Consider the following 13,221-nt stretch of genomic DNA (forward strand, 5'->3'; position numbering starts at 1 on the left):
TACTTCAATTTTAAAAAAGAAAAAGAAAAAAATAAATAGAGTCTGTTTATTGGCAATATCTACTACACACAAATACGTTTTGCAGTTGTTTTCCCATTAATTTTATTAGGTTTTAGTTCAACTTTCTCGGCAGCAGAGGAAACTATAGTGCCTGTTGCTTCTCCTGGACATATCAAAAAGAAGTATGAAGTCAGCAGTCAGGCAAGTCCATTTTATATTTATAAAATTTTCTCTAATGGAATGCTTGGAAAACAATTTGTCATTGTACATGTCCCACAGAGGAAAGCTACCAGAGTTGAAACTTCAAGTAATCAAGACTCATGAATATTATCAATGAATAATTACATTTGCCTATGACTTACAAAATGAACTTGCCAAAAATGCAGCATTGGAAGTTCTAAGTACCAGAAATGGGAATGGGACGTTTCCCAGCAACGTCTGGCACAGAGAATTGTAGATGTGGCGCGTCTTTTGATTTGCTAATAATTAACATGTACCATGTACCATGAGCATACCCATCGTTTGAGTAAGAGCGTTTGGATTAACCAAAGCCCTTTTCCGATTAGCAGGAAGAGTTTCTCAACTTTCATGAAAGTTATTTAAATTTTTTGCCAGCAAAAATAAAAATCATTTATTGGAGTAAGTTGTGGGTTTTTAAAAAAATAGGAAACATAACTCATAAAACTTTTCCATTTATTTTTTTGAAGACCAGTTAAGAATAATTCTTTTGGGTGATTCAGCCATGGCTCTGAATGCACCTTGCCCAATGTCATAATAAATTCCTTGGCTTTAAGTATTTTTAAGGAGGATAATGAAGTTATATTTCTTATTTTAACTTCCTACATCCAAACATACTCACTTATAAGGGCTTCATAAGTCATATTTGAAACTGCACGTAATGGACACAGACATGTTGGAATCCACTGGCTTACTTTTAAAAATGATGCACAGATACCACTTCCAGAGATTCCTGATTTAGCTGGTCTGGGTTGGGGCCTGTCCTTAGAATACTTTTTAAAATGCCTTAAATGGAGCCAGCATTTAGCAACACTGCCTGGGTTTATCAGAACATCAGTCAAGAATAATATATAGCATTTGTGCCCATATATGGCAGGTACCAGCGTTATGCAGGCAGCAGTCCAGCTGGACTCACCTGGAAACCAAAACCTGATGTAAACCTTCTAACTCCCTACTGAGAATTGCTTTGAAACAAATAGTGTTTTGTCTCTGATAAATTTCTTTTCTGCCACTGGTAGGTTTTCCATGAATGTTTCTTAAACCCCTGCCACAATGGTGGAACCTGCCAACAACTTGGGCGTGGTTATGTGTGTCTCTGTCCAACTGGATATACAGGTAACACAGGAATGCAAATTTTCATGTGTTTTTCATACAGTATCATTGTGACTTGCAGTATCAAACTTTGAAACATTAAAAATAAACACCATAAGATACATTAGACTGTATAATTGCACAAAAGTTTGGTTGAACAAGACAAACCAATAAGTGAAAAAAGCATACATATCTTACGAATGACAGTTTTCTTTGCACATTTTGGGGGAAGAATAAAGAATCATCTTCTCTATGAAAAGTCACATCATAACTCAAGATTTAAATTGGAATACGGTTCCAGAGGCCATGTCCAAGGTTGCATTCTAACACAAATTAAATGCATGACACTCAACATAGAACAGATTGTCCAGCATAAACATTTTTAAACAAACTCCAGTTTCTCTCATTTGCTTCACATGAATGGAAGTTCTTATGAATGGCCATGATTTGTTGCTTTATTTCTTTCTGGAAGCTGTGCTTAGAAAAACAGCGTGGCTTTGAACTTGATTATGTAGGAATTATGTAAGAATTATGTTTTCTTGCAGTTTGGTTCAAATCCAGCTCAGTCCAGAAATATAATTTTTGAGGAGAAATGAACTATATCTTAAAAAATTGCAGTTTATTTAAAATAATTTCCTGTTTTCTTCCAGAAATGCAGTTTTTACATTTTTTTTCGAGTTTTATGCCACCAACATGAAGTGTTTTTAATGAGAAAGTGGTGTTTAAATAATTCACCACAAAATAAGCAAAAGAGAAGTTGGAAAGCAAAATACAGAATGTTGTCATTCCACTTATTTCAACATGTGCATATGTGCATGTGTGTGTGTTTCAATTCTTATAAAAATTTTTGTCCCAACATTCCACAAGAAATAATGAACTTGTTCTAGAATTTTATAAATGAGAGGTGGTTGAGAAAAGCATAATATAGGACAGTGATTCTCAAATTTTGACATGCATCAGAATCATCTGGAGGACTTCTTAAAACACAGATTGCTGGACCCCAATCCCTAGGTCTAGGGAAGTTGTGAGAATTTGCATTTCTATCACATTCCCAGGGGATTACTGATGCTGTTGGTCCAGGGACCACACTTTAAGACCCCCTGGTGTAGAAGAACCTGGGTTTTGGCAGAGCTAGCCCATAGAAAGCCTGTGTGCACCTTATGGGAAGGTGCACCCCATTCTAGGATACCTGACATATGAGCTGAGATCTGGCAGGATTTAGTCCCGCCCCCACTTCCTCCGCCAAGTGGCCTTGGTAACAAGTATATATGACTCTGTATTTTTCACTTTGGAATTAAACTAATTCCTGGCTCTATTTTATGCTTACAGATTTCCCTTTTTCCCCCTCTACTTCTAACTTAGGATCTTTTGCTATCTTTTATGTATCCTTATAAGGATACCTTAAAGCTGTTTAGAGAGAGGTAATACCTTCATTAAATACTTAACTAGATGGTAGCTCTTAACAAATATTGCCCTTTCCTTCACCACCACCACTCCCTATAAATTCAGATTATTGGGATAATTATGTTTAAATGATCATGGTTCTGTTTCTGTTAATCCGCTCTTTGATTGACCTTCAGTGTCTGGTTTGCATTTTAGGCTTAAAATGTGAAACAGACATTGATGAATGCAGCTCACTGCCATGCTACAACAATGGAATTTGTAAAGACCGAGTTGGGGAGTTCATTTGTGAATGCCCATCTGGTTACACAGGTAAGGGGAAAGTTTCTCATTCTTAGAATATTAACCCTGGAATCCTTAAAATAATGAGTTACCACCTCACACCTGTTAGAATGGCTATTATCAAAATATAAATGTCCATCAACGGGGGAATGGATAAAGAAGATGTGGGGGGGAGGTGTGCACACACACACACACACACACACACACACACACACAAAATGGAATATTACTCAGCCATGAAAAAGAATGAAGTAATGCTATTTGCAGCGACATGGATAGACCTAGAGATTATTGTACTAAGTGAAGTAAGTCAGAAAGAGAAAGACAGATTATCATATGATATTGCTTATATGTGGGATCTAAAAAATATGGTACAAATGAACCTATTTACAAAACAGAAATAGAGTCACAGATGTAGAAAACAAACTTATGGTTACCAAAGGGAAAAGGAGGGGGAGGGATAAATTGGGAGATTGGGATTGACATATAAACACTACTATATTTAAAATAGATAACTAATAAGGACCTACTGTATAGCACAGGGAACTCTACTCAATACTCTGTAATGACCTATATGGGAATAGAATCTAAAAAGAGTGGATATATGTATAACTGATTCACTTTTCTGTACAGTAGAAACTTACACAACGTTGTAAATCAACTATACTCCAATAAAAATTAATTAAAAATTAAGAAAGATAAGAGATAACAGTGCTGGCAAGGACATGGAGAAAAGGGGACCATTGTGAGCTGTTGGTGGGAATGTAAATTGGTGCAGCCATTATGGAAAACAGCATGGAGGTTCCTCAAAAAATTAAAAATAGAATTACCATACAATCCAGCATTCCCTCATCTGGGTATGCTTCCAAAGGAAATGAAATCACTATCTCAAAGAGATATCTGTATTTTCATGTTCATTGCAGCATTATTCACAATAGCCAATGGCCAAGATATGGAAACAAGCTAAGTATAAATCAAGGGATGAATGGATAAAGAAAATGTGAGATAGGTAGGTAGGTAGATAGATAGATACATACATACATAGATACATATAGATACATAGATAGATAGATAAATAGATATCATATATATAATATATATTGGAATATTATTCAGCAAATAATTGTATTTGGCAAAGAGCAAAATTTTTCACGAACATGTTAGCCATGATTTCCAATCGTTTTGCTCTTACAGCTGAACAACTTGCTTGAAAACCGATTAGTCTTAAATTCCTTTCAGTTTTCTCCAGCTCAAATATTCTGTGATTCTTTGCAGGTCAACTCTGTGAAGAAAACATAAATGAGTGTAGCTCCAGTCCTTGTTCAAATAAAGGAACTTGCGTTGATGGCTTGGCTGGTTATCACTGCACATGTGTGAAAGGATACATGGGTAAGATGTTTCCATTCTTCCTAGTTGTCATAGAGTTCTGTAAAGCCCCAGAAATCATTACATTTACGAACATTACACACACACACACACACACACATATATATATATGTAATATTATATAAGTTAATATTAATTTTCTGATTTTACAACTGTGCTGTGATTTCATAAAAGAGAGTCCTTATTTTTGAGGAAATTCACACTGAAGTATTTAGGGGTAAAAGGGCATCATTTCTACAATTTACTCTAAAACAGTTCAGAAAAAATAATATGTTCCTGTACGTGTGTGTATATATATGTGTGTATAGAGACAGAAAGAGAGAGAGAAGACATGAGTTTATATGCTAAGACAAACACTCAAGAAGGAACTGGAGTTAAATTATATATAAAATCATATTGCGAATGGATGCTAAATAATAGAGTTAAAATATCTATCTATCTACACTTAACTGATAAAGAAGAAGTCTAAAACAGAAAATGATCAGTGAAGGAAAGAGGCAAGGTCAAAGAAACAGAGGAATATTTTGAACTAAATTTGCTAGTTCCATTTTTTAACATTATCTCAATTAGATATTCATTGCTAATGTTAGTTTCAGAAAGAGGTAAGATTGAAAGAGCAGATTTTCAAAAACACAGTCCTAAAATGATTTAGAAAAGCCAGAGCTTGTTGAAGAATGGCTCTGAAACCAGTTTGGTAGGCCAGTGGCTCTGCAGCCTCCATTCCCATCCTTTAGAAGCAGCATGCTCTAAGGAGTCAGCACCTTGATCCCAGTTTTCCCAAGGGGTTAACATGTGGGCTCGTTCTCGTCCTCATCCATCCCCAGGCCTACACTGTGAAACAGAAGTCAATGAATGCCAGTCAGGCCCATGCTTAAATAATGCAGTCTGTGAAGATCAGCTTGGGGGGTTCTTGTGCAAGTGCCCACCTGGATTTTTGGGCAGCCGGTGTGAAATAAACATGGATGAGTGTTTCAGCCAACCGTGCAAGAATGGAGCTACCTGCAAGGATGGTGCCAATAGCTTCAGGTAAAAGACTAAGTCTGGCTCCTTTCACTATTTTTATTATCTGAACTGTTCAGTCATTCTGCAGTCTTTACAGAGTATTACTTTGAATTCCAAATCAGCCCTTCACAAATCCTAGCCCAAGGATAAGCTATGGTAGAATCGGTCTACCACCTGATGTTCTGATTTCCTAAGTCTTGGGTGAAGTCTATAATTTTAAAATAGACAACCTGTATGTTTTAAGTTCCCCAGTGATTCTGATGCACAGCCAGACTTGGAAACCACTGCTCTATACTTGGGAAGTCATAAAAGATGAAAGGAAGCACATTTATTCAGAAGCAAATACAGAGGCACTGTACAAAACCCAGTTTTAAATGTTTTATATTTTAGCTGGAGTTTTCCCACTAGCTGAAATAGGAATTGTGCAATTCTACTGTCACAGCGCCATTCTACATTCTATAACCATGGTTTTCAAACTTTTATTTTTTAGTTTAGTAACCCTTGTTTCAGGGGAAATCTGAGTGTAAACAAATAAAACAATAAAAGCTAAACTTTTGGGGTTGAAAATAGTGGTGTTTGTGGGGAGAAAGACTCTGTCTTCCTGAGGCAGCTCCTAGGGAGCCAGCAGAAAACAGTTTGAAAACCAACACTTTTTTTTTTTTAATTACTATCAAGTCTGCCCTATTCCATCCCCTTCCTCTTGCAGGATCTGTGGCTTCTGCAGTGCAAAAGACAGACTGGCCTTGCTTGCAAAATTTTAGGAAATTTTATTGCCCTCAACAAGCAACTGGTTCTGTAAGTTTTCAAAAGTTAAAAGCAAAAAAAAAAAAAAAAAAGAAAAAATTCTACCCCAGTTGCAACATTTCCCAGTACTTTTCCGGTTCAGCCCGCTTCCATTACCGTCCCCTAACAGAGCTAGGATACTATCTGGAAGAAATAGGAAACCAGTTCTGCCAGTGAGACTTTCACTCTTAATACAGAAATGAGGTCTTAGCAGGGTAGCATCAGCTTTTCATAGGCTTTTTTATATCTTCTGGCATACAGCCCCTAACCATAGGCAATGAGAAATTTCCAGATGAACAGCAAGAGTTCCAAACTCTCCCCAGGGTCCAAAACAATTGATGCATACCAAATTTGTCTAAATCCTAACTAGAGGAAAGGTGAAGGTAAACCCTCCTAATTCAAAAGGAATGTTAGTTGCCACCAAAGTGAATCTGTTTCATAGACAAAGATATTGAACTGCCATAATGATATCACACATGTACATATAAAGATGAGTGAAATTCTAGCCAAAATAGATTTACCCTCAACTACACAGAACTCCATGAAGATGCACGCCAATTCCAACTGAGATTTTCTTTTAAACCCCCAAATACCATTTATTCATATTATTGCCAGTATCAGAGAGGTCCCCATATAAACATGCTGGTAACAATATTAACTACATTTATTGGGCACTTCCTTTTTAATTAAAAATATTTCAGACATACAGAAAATTACAAAGAATAATAAAAGTCATACACTCATCACAGTAATTATCAAACCTTAGCCTTTTGCCGTATTTGATTTATATCTTTTGTTTTTAAAAAATCAGATTCTAAAGATAGATTTGGAGTCCCTCCAAATATGCACACATACACACGCACATGCACAACACCCACACATATTCCTCTTCTTCCCCAATAATCACTGTCCTGAAGTTGGTTTATATCTTTCTCATTCAGACTTTGTGTTTTACTGCGTATATGACTTCATAAACAGTATATAGTATAGTTCTACACGTTACATTAAGTGGTATCATATCATATGTATATATATCCTTTTGTATTTTGGGTTTTGTTTTTTCACTCAATACTCCGTATTTTCAAGACTGATATATTTGGCTCTAGTTTGCTCATTTCACCTGCCGATTAGCATTCCACTGAATGATTATACCATGGTTTATTTTCCCGTTCGCTTCTCCGTGAACGCGTAGAATGATGCTGTTGTGAACATTTGTTATGTGTGTCCTTGTGCACCTGGGCAGTAATCTCCTAGAGTTCATACTAGAAATGGACATACAGGGCTCTGGGAATACAAACTCTCCACTTCCCTTGACATTGCCCAATGGTAGTTCTACTCACTGAGATTTCCCATTTTATGGCACCCTTGCCAACATTTGACATCCTTAGATGTGTTCTCCATTCTGAGGGGTTTAAATCGTTTGTTGCATACCACAGAGACTGTATGGCATGCTGATTAAGAATAAGCCACTAGACTGAGGTCAAAGTCCTCCGCCACCACTTAGTAAAAAGAGGACTCAGGCAAATTAACCCCTCTCAGCCACGGTTTACTCATCTGTAAAGTACCTCATTGTTATAAAGATTGGATTAACATATGTGAATTTTTGTTTCTTCTAGCACTTCTGCGGGGAGAGAAATTCCCAATGTATGAATAATACTTCACCTTGACCAGAACTGCTTTATACTCTATTTTTGCTACTACAATATCTCGAATATACGTTGTCTTAAATAGGTTTATTTGAATGAACTAAAAAAAGTAACAGTTGAAGCACTGTTTTATGGGGAAAATATGTTTCAGCATTTCAGGGTTTTTTAAAAATTCAATTTAGTTAAACTGAAAAAAAAGAAAAACAAAAGGATTCACCTATTTCTCCCACCTCCCACCCCCTGTCTCTGGCTTATGTTCTATAAGCTTGGTGTGTGTGTGTGTGTGTGTGTACACATATATTTAGATTCCACATATAAGAGAGATCATAATAGCACTTCAGCTTTTCAGAGTCTTTTGAGACAATGTTGTCATTAGAGACTGCTTCTAACGCCCTTTCTGCAACTATTCTGTTACAATATTTTGTTTTCTTTCAGGTGCCAGTGTGCAGTGGGCTTCACAGGGCCACACTGTGATTTGAACATCAACGAATGTCAGTCTAACCCCTGCAGAAATCAGGCCACCTGTGTGGATGAATTAAACTCATACAGTTGTAAATGTCAGCCAGGATTTTCAGGCAGCAGGTGTGAAACAGGTATATATGAACTTAATGTTATTAGTAACGATACTAACAATAATGATATAATAACAGTGTCAATTTTTACCTGCACCGAGCACCACCTATATACCAAAAACTATTTTTTTTGTACTCATTCTTCACAGCCACCCACTAGACTGGTTCATGTTATCTCCAGTAACACAGGAGGCTGAAGCTTAGAGATGTAAGGGAGAAATGGAGAAAATCGAATTTAGCAGAACTCTTCACGTTCTGCATATTTAGAAAGGATGCTTTGATAAGTCACTTGATTTAGAAGGTCAGAATCCATGGATATGTTTGAGAGTCAATGCTAAACTGCTTTCTCAGAGCACTGGAGTCTTTTAGCTGTAGGACTTTTGTTCTGTTGAGTGGGATATGCAGGATTGGGGCTCCTAAAATGGAGAAGAGCCAGAGCCCTGAGCAGGGATGGAGGGTTGCCCTTGCAGTGACCCCCTCCTTCTCTCCTGCAGTATCAGTCAGTCCACACATGTGCTTAGAGTCTCTCATCTTTAATGACTCCCCAACCCCACCTCTCCTTCCAACTATTCCCTGTTTCTCAGCTTCCTTTCACTGCTGAGTGCGTTTCCTGTCTTAGATACTCACTGATGATTTTATTTAAAAGAATTTGTTAGGGACTGGCGGTCCAGTGGTTAAGACTTTGCCCTCCAACACAGGGGGTGTGGGTTTGACCCCTGGTTGGGGAGCTAAGATCCCACATGCCTCGTGGCCAAACAAAACAAAACAGAAAACAGAAACAATATTGTAACAGATTCAATAAAGACTTTAAAAATGGTCCACATTTTTAAATGGTCCATATATATGTATACATGCCACATCTTCTTCATCCATTCATCTGTTGATGGATATTTAGGTTGCTTCCATGTCTTGGCTATTGTAAATAGTGCTGCTGTGAACATCGGGGTGCGTCTATCTTTTAGAATTAGAGTTTTCTCCAGATACATGCCCAGGAGTGGGATTGCTGGATCATATGGTAATTCTATTTTTACTTTTTTGAGGAACCTCCACACTGTTTTCCATAGTAGCTGCACCAATTTACATTCCCAACAGTACAGGAGGGTTCCCTTTTCTCCACACCCTCTCCAACATTTATTATTTGTAGACTTTTTAATGATGGCTCTTCTAACTGGTGTGAGGTGATACCTCATGGTAGTTTTGATTTACATTTCTCTAATAGTCAGCGATGTTGAATATCTTTCCACGTGTCTATTGGCCATGTGTGTGTGTGCTCATACTTTCTTATTTGTTGCAGAACAGTCTGCAGGTTTTAACCTGGATTTTGAAGTTTCCGGCATCTATGGTTACGTCATGCTGGATGGTGTACTTCCATCCCTCCGTGCTGTAACCTGCACGTTCTGGATGAAATCCTCTGACACCACCAACTATGGGACGCCAATCTCCTATGCACTTGAGAATGGCAGTGACAATACCTTCCTTCTAACCGATTATAATGGGTAAGCAGAGGTGTCAGGAAGGCTGTGCTAGGACGTATCCTGGCACCAAGTTAGAACTGACAAGGGGGTTGGAGTGGTGGCGGGGGGGGGGGGTGGTCAGGTGTTCCAGCAGAACAGCAGGGTGACAGTAATCAAACAGAGCATCTGGACAAGTCCTATAAGAAGGCAGAGTTTCAGTGGTAATGCCTTATACATGTATTGTATTTTGCTATTTGCTAAGTGTTTTCATATGTATTATTTCATTTGAGCTTCACAATGACTTGAGGAACTAACGCCCCTTAAAAGGTAAAGTGAAGTTGCAGAGAAACTAAACGCTTTGCCCCCAAATCTCACACCCTGGGAGTGGCAGAGTTAAGTGTCAAACTCTGACTTTTCAGACCAGTGCTCCTTTATTTACATATCAGAGCGGCCAAGAGTCAAGAGATTTCAGTGGCACTGTTGACCCCTGGGAGACACTTGTATTGAATACGAATCCGTCTATAATCTCAGGTGTGCAAGATGACGTTCCTTTATGTCTTTTTGGATCAATTCATTCCAAATGCAGAACCCCATCCCTCTGGGAAAGTCAGCCCCGGTTGTTTCTCTGATTTCTTTCTACTGACTGCTTCTCCTGTCTTAAATGCTCACAGATCATCTAAAACCCACAGAGTTTTGCTAAAGAGCCACAGACTCAGGCAGGACTCCCGCCATTGGTCATCTGTCTACCCTGCTGACCACTGAGCTATCCACTGCCTCAGCCTCTGTGGTCCTTGCAGAACTACTGCTCTTCGCCACATGTGGAGTCCTTGTCAAGGCTGAGAGTTTATGCCTTCAGTCTAGAGAGATTCTGTGGTGCATCACATGGCCTTTTCCTCCCAGATCCGCCCAAATTTGTGGCCTTTTGCTAGTGAGCAGGTTGCAGGCTTCAGGGACCCACTGAGCTCTCTTTCCTCTCATCAATCCATGAGATTCTCACTATTCTGTTGGAAATCTTCCCGTCCTCAAACCCCATTCTTCTTAATGGACTTGAACGTTCAGAAACAAAATCCAAGAAATTTGCAAAATCCTCCCCTGAGGCAGAATGTATAGAAAGAGAAAACCTGTTGCCTGCTTGAATTGGGGGAGGAAAATGGGAAAACACAGAGGGGAAACAATTCATGTTTTATCAATAAAAATATTTTTTCATAAACATCTTTGAATAGGGGCTCAGAAGATGCTGGGAGAGTTATTCAATGAATTCTTAACCTTCTTTATCAATTTTCCCTAGTCTTTTCTTTTTCTCCATGTGCTTTTGAAGATATTTTACTTTTAACTGCTTGTTAACTTTGACAGTCCTCTAAGTGACATGGTTGTTAGAAACCTCTTGTGTCTGGTCACCTCCATTTAGTTCCAATTATTCTTTTCTTTGGATCGATATACTGACTGTTTTGGCAACAGAAAGAAAGGATTGACTTCCTATGAGATCTCTGAAGTCTATTCTGAGGTGTAGGAACATGCATCCTAGAGGAAGGAAACCAGACTGACATTTACATAACTCTCATTCCTTCCATTCTTGACTCAGTCTCTCCAGAATAGACAGTTGGTGAATTATCTCAAGTTGGACTGACTCCTTTCAGCTCATCCTAAGACTTTTTCCTACCCCTCAGTGTTTCACACAAACCAGTTTTCCGTGAGCTACAATAAAGAGTAATTAGTAATCAAATCTGCTTCTATGAAACATGGCTGAAATGGAGAAAAAGAAGTAACGGTTTTACCCGAAGTGCTTTACCCACATAAAAGGAAAAGAAGGAAAAAAAAGAAAGATAGTAACATGCCCCACAGATGGGATTATGACATATGACTGATGACTGTATCCCCTGGAATCTTTCTGCAGCTGGGTTCTTTATGTGAATGGCAAGGAAAAAATAACAGACTGTCCCTCGGTGAATGACGGCAGTTGGCATCATATTGCAATCACTTGGACGAGTGCTGATGGAGCCTGGAAAGTCTACATCGATGGGAAATTATCTGACGGTGGTATGGGCCTCTCTGTTGGTTCGCCCATCCCTGGTATGTCTTAGCAAAAGGAATATAATTCGATTTGATGCTAGAGGCGGTGGTGCTTTGATGAACATCAACTTTGCTAAGTTATCTCTCCCATTTACCACCCTCTGATTATCCTGACTGTGAATTATTAGAAGCTTTTCCTAGGTGAGCTGTGTGACTCTGTAAGAAATGCCTTTGGGATGTATATTAAGACTACCAAGATGCGTGCTGAAGTAACAGTGGGTGGTTACTAAACTATCTTCCAAGGAGGAGATTAATTGCTGGTGTTTTTTTGTTGGTTGGTTTTGTTTGTTGTTTTTATTTTAGGTTTGGTTTGTGATCAGTATGCAGAGTATACAAGTAGATCCAGAATACAAGCTGGGGTACTGCTAATACCTATCCATCTTTTAGGCCCTTTTTCTGATAGAACTCAAACTCTCTTCTAAAAATACTTTTAAACAAATATTTAGAGAGTTTTGTTTGAAGGAATGCAAAAGTATTAAATGTTCCAGTGTTCTCAGCCTTGTACCTGGCAATAAGCCTGCACTATCTAGGTCCTTCTGTGACATATGTCATATGAGGAGGAATGGCTGGAGGTTCCCTGTAGTAAATAAGGAAACAGTAAAAGCGTTTCTGCAGGAAGTGGCATTATCCTGTGAAGTGGGGTGGTGGCTCCTTTTTGTGTTTAATTTAGAGTATTCTTGTTTTTAACTCTCCCTTCTCTGGGTGGTAGGATTGCAGGTGGTTTTTATTTTTCTTCTTTATTCTTTTCTGATATTTTCATAATGAGCATTTATTTCATTGATGGTAAAAAAAAAAAAGGAATATTTCTATCTCAAAAAAAAGGAATACTTCTATCTCAAAAAAAAATTACATCCTAATGGAAGAGTGAAAAGTAAGTTAAAGGAATAGGAAAATAAAACAAGGGAACTATAATAGTAGCCACACAAGGAGAGGGTTGTCTGACCATAACAATAAGAATGAATTACAGTCCATAAATATTGCAGAGCTCCAACTGACAGACCCTAGTGAATGACTGACTGCAGTTTGGGTGACCAGATTTATTGAAGAGTCTGTTGGCTGAGGTAGGAATTCTCTCGGGAAAGGACAATTATCGGAGCAGGAATCAGGGGTGGGGGAAGATTCTGTATTTGGTTTTAGGCATATTGAGTTTGAATTTTATCCCAGGAATATGTGCAGCTACAAACATAGGTTGATACCACTTTATATCAAATTGAGAGTTGCTTTTTAGTGGTAAGATATGCTTGGCAAGGATTCAGCATGGTGAATGTTCTTATAGAGTCCTGGAGAGTGTGAAAA

General features: G+C 38.2%; 1 protein-coding gene across 1 annotated transcript in view; it reads left to right on the plus strand.

Annotated features, from left to right (window-relative positions):
- Window positions 1-13,221, plus strand: part of SVEP1 (sushi, von Willebrand factor type A, EGF and pentraxin domain containing 1) — a 182,160-nt gene that overhangs the window by 110,493 nt on the left and 58,446 nt on the right. Inside the window, exons 20-27 of the mRNA XM_068553702.1 lie at window positions 110-201; window positions 1,257-1,353; window positions 2,929-3,042; window positions 4,288-4,401; window positions 5,223-5,424; window positions 8,265-8,422; window positions 9,696-9,897; window positions 11,750-11,925. Of these exons, the coding sequence (XP_068409803.1) occupies window positions 110-201; window positions 1,257-1,353; window positions 2,929-3,042; window positions 4,288-4,401; window positions 5,223-5,424; window positions 8,265-8,422; window positions 9,696-9,897; window positions 11,750-11,925 (1,155 nt within the window). The remainder of the gene's footprint in view (window positions 1-109; window positions 202-1,256; window positions 1,354-2,928; window positions 3,043-4,287; window positions 4,402-5,222; window positions 5,425-8,264; window positions 8,423-9,695; window positions 9,898-11,749; window positions 11,926-13,221) is intronic.

The sequence above is a fragment of the Eschrichtius robustus genome, chromosome 10, assembly GCF_028021215.1.
Source record: "Eschrichtius robustus isolate mEscRob2 chromosome 10, mEscRob2.pri, whole genome shotgun sequence".
NCBI lineage: Eukaryota > Metazoa > Chordata > Mammalia > Artiodactyla > Eschrichtiidae > Eschrichtius > Eschrichtius robustus.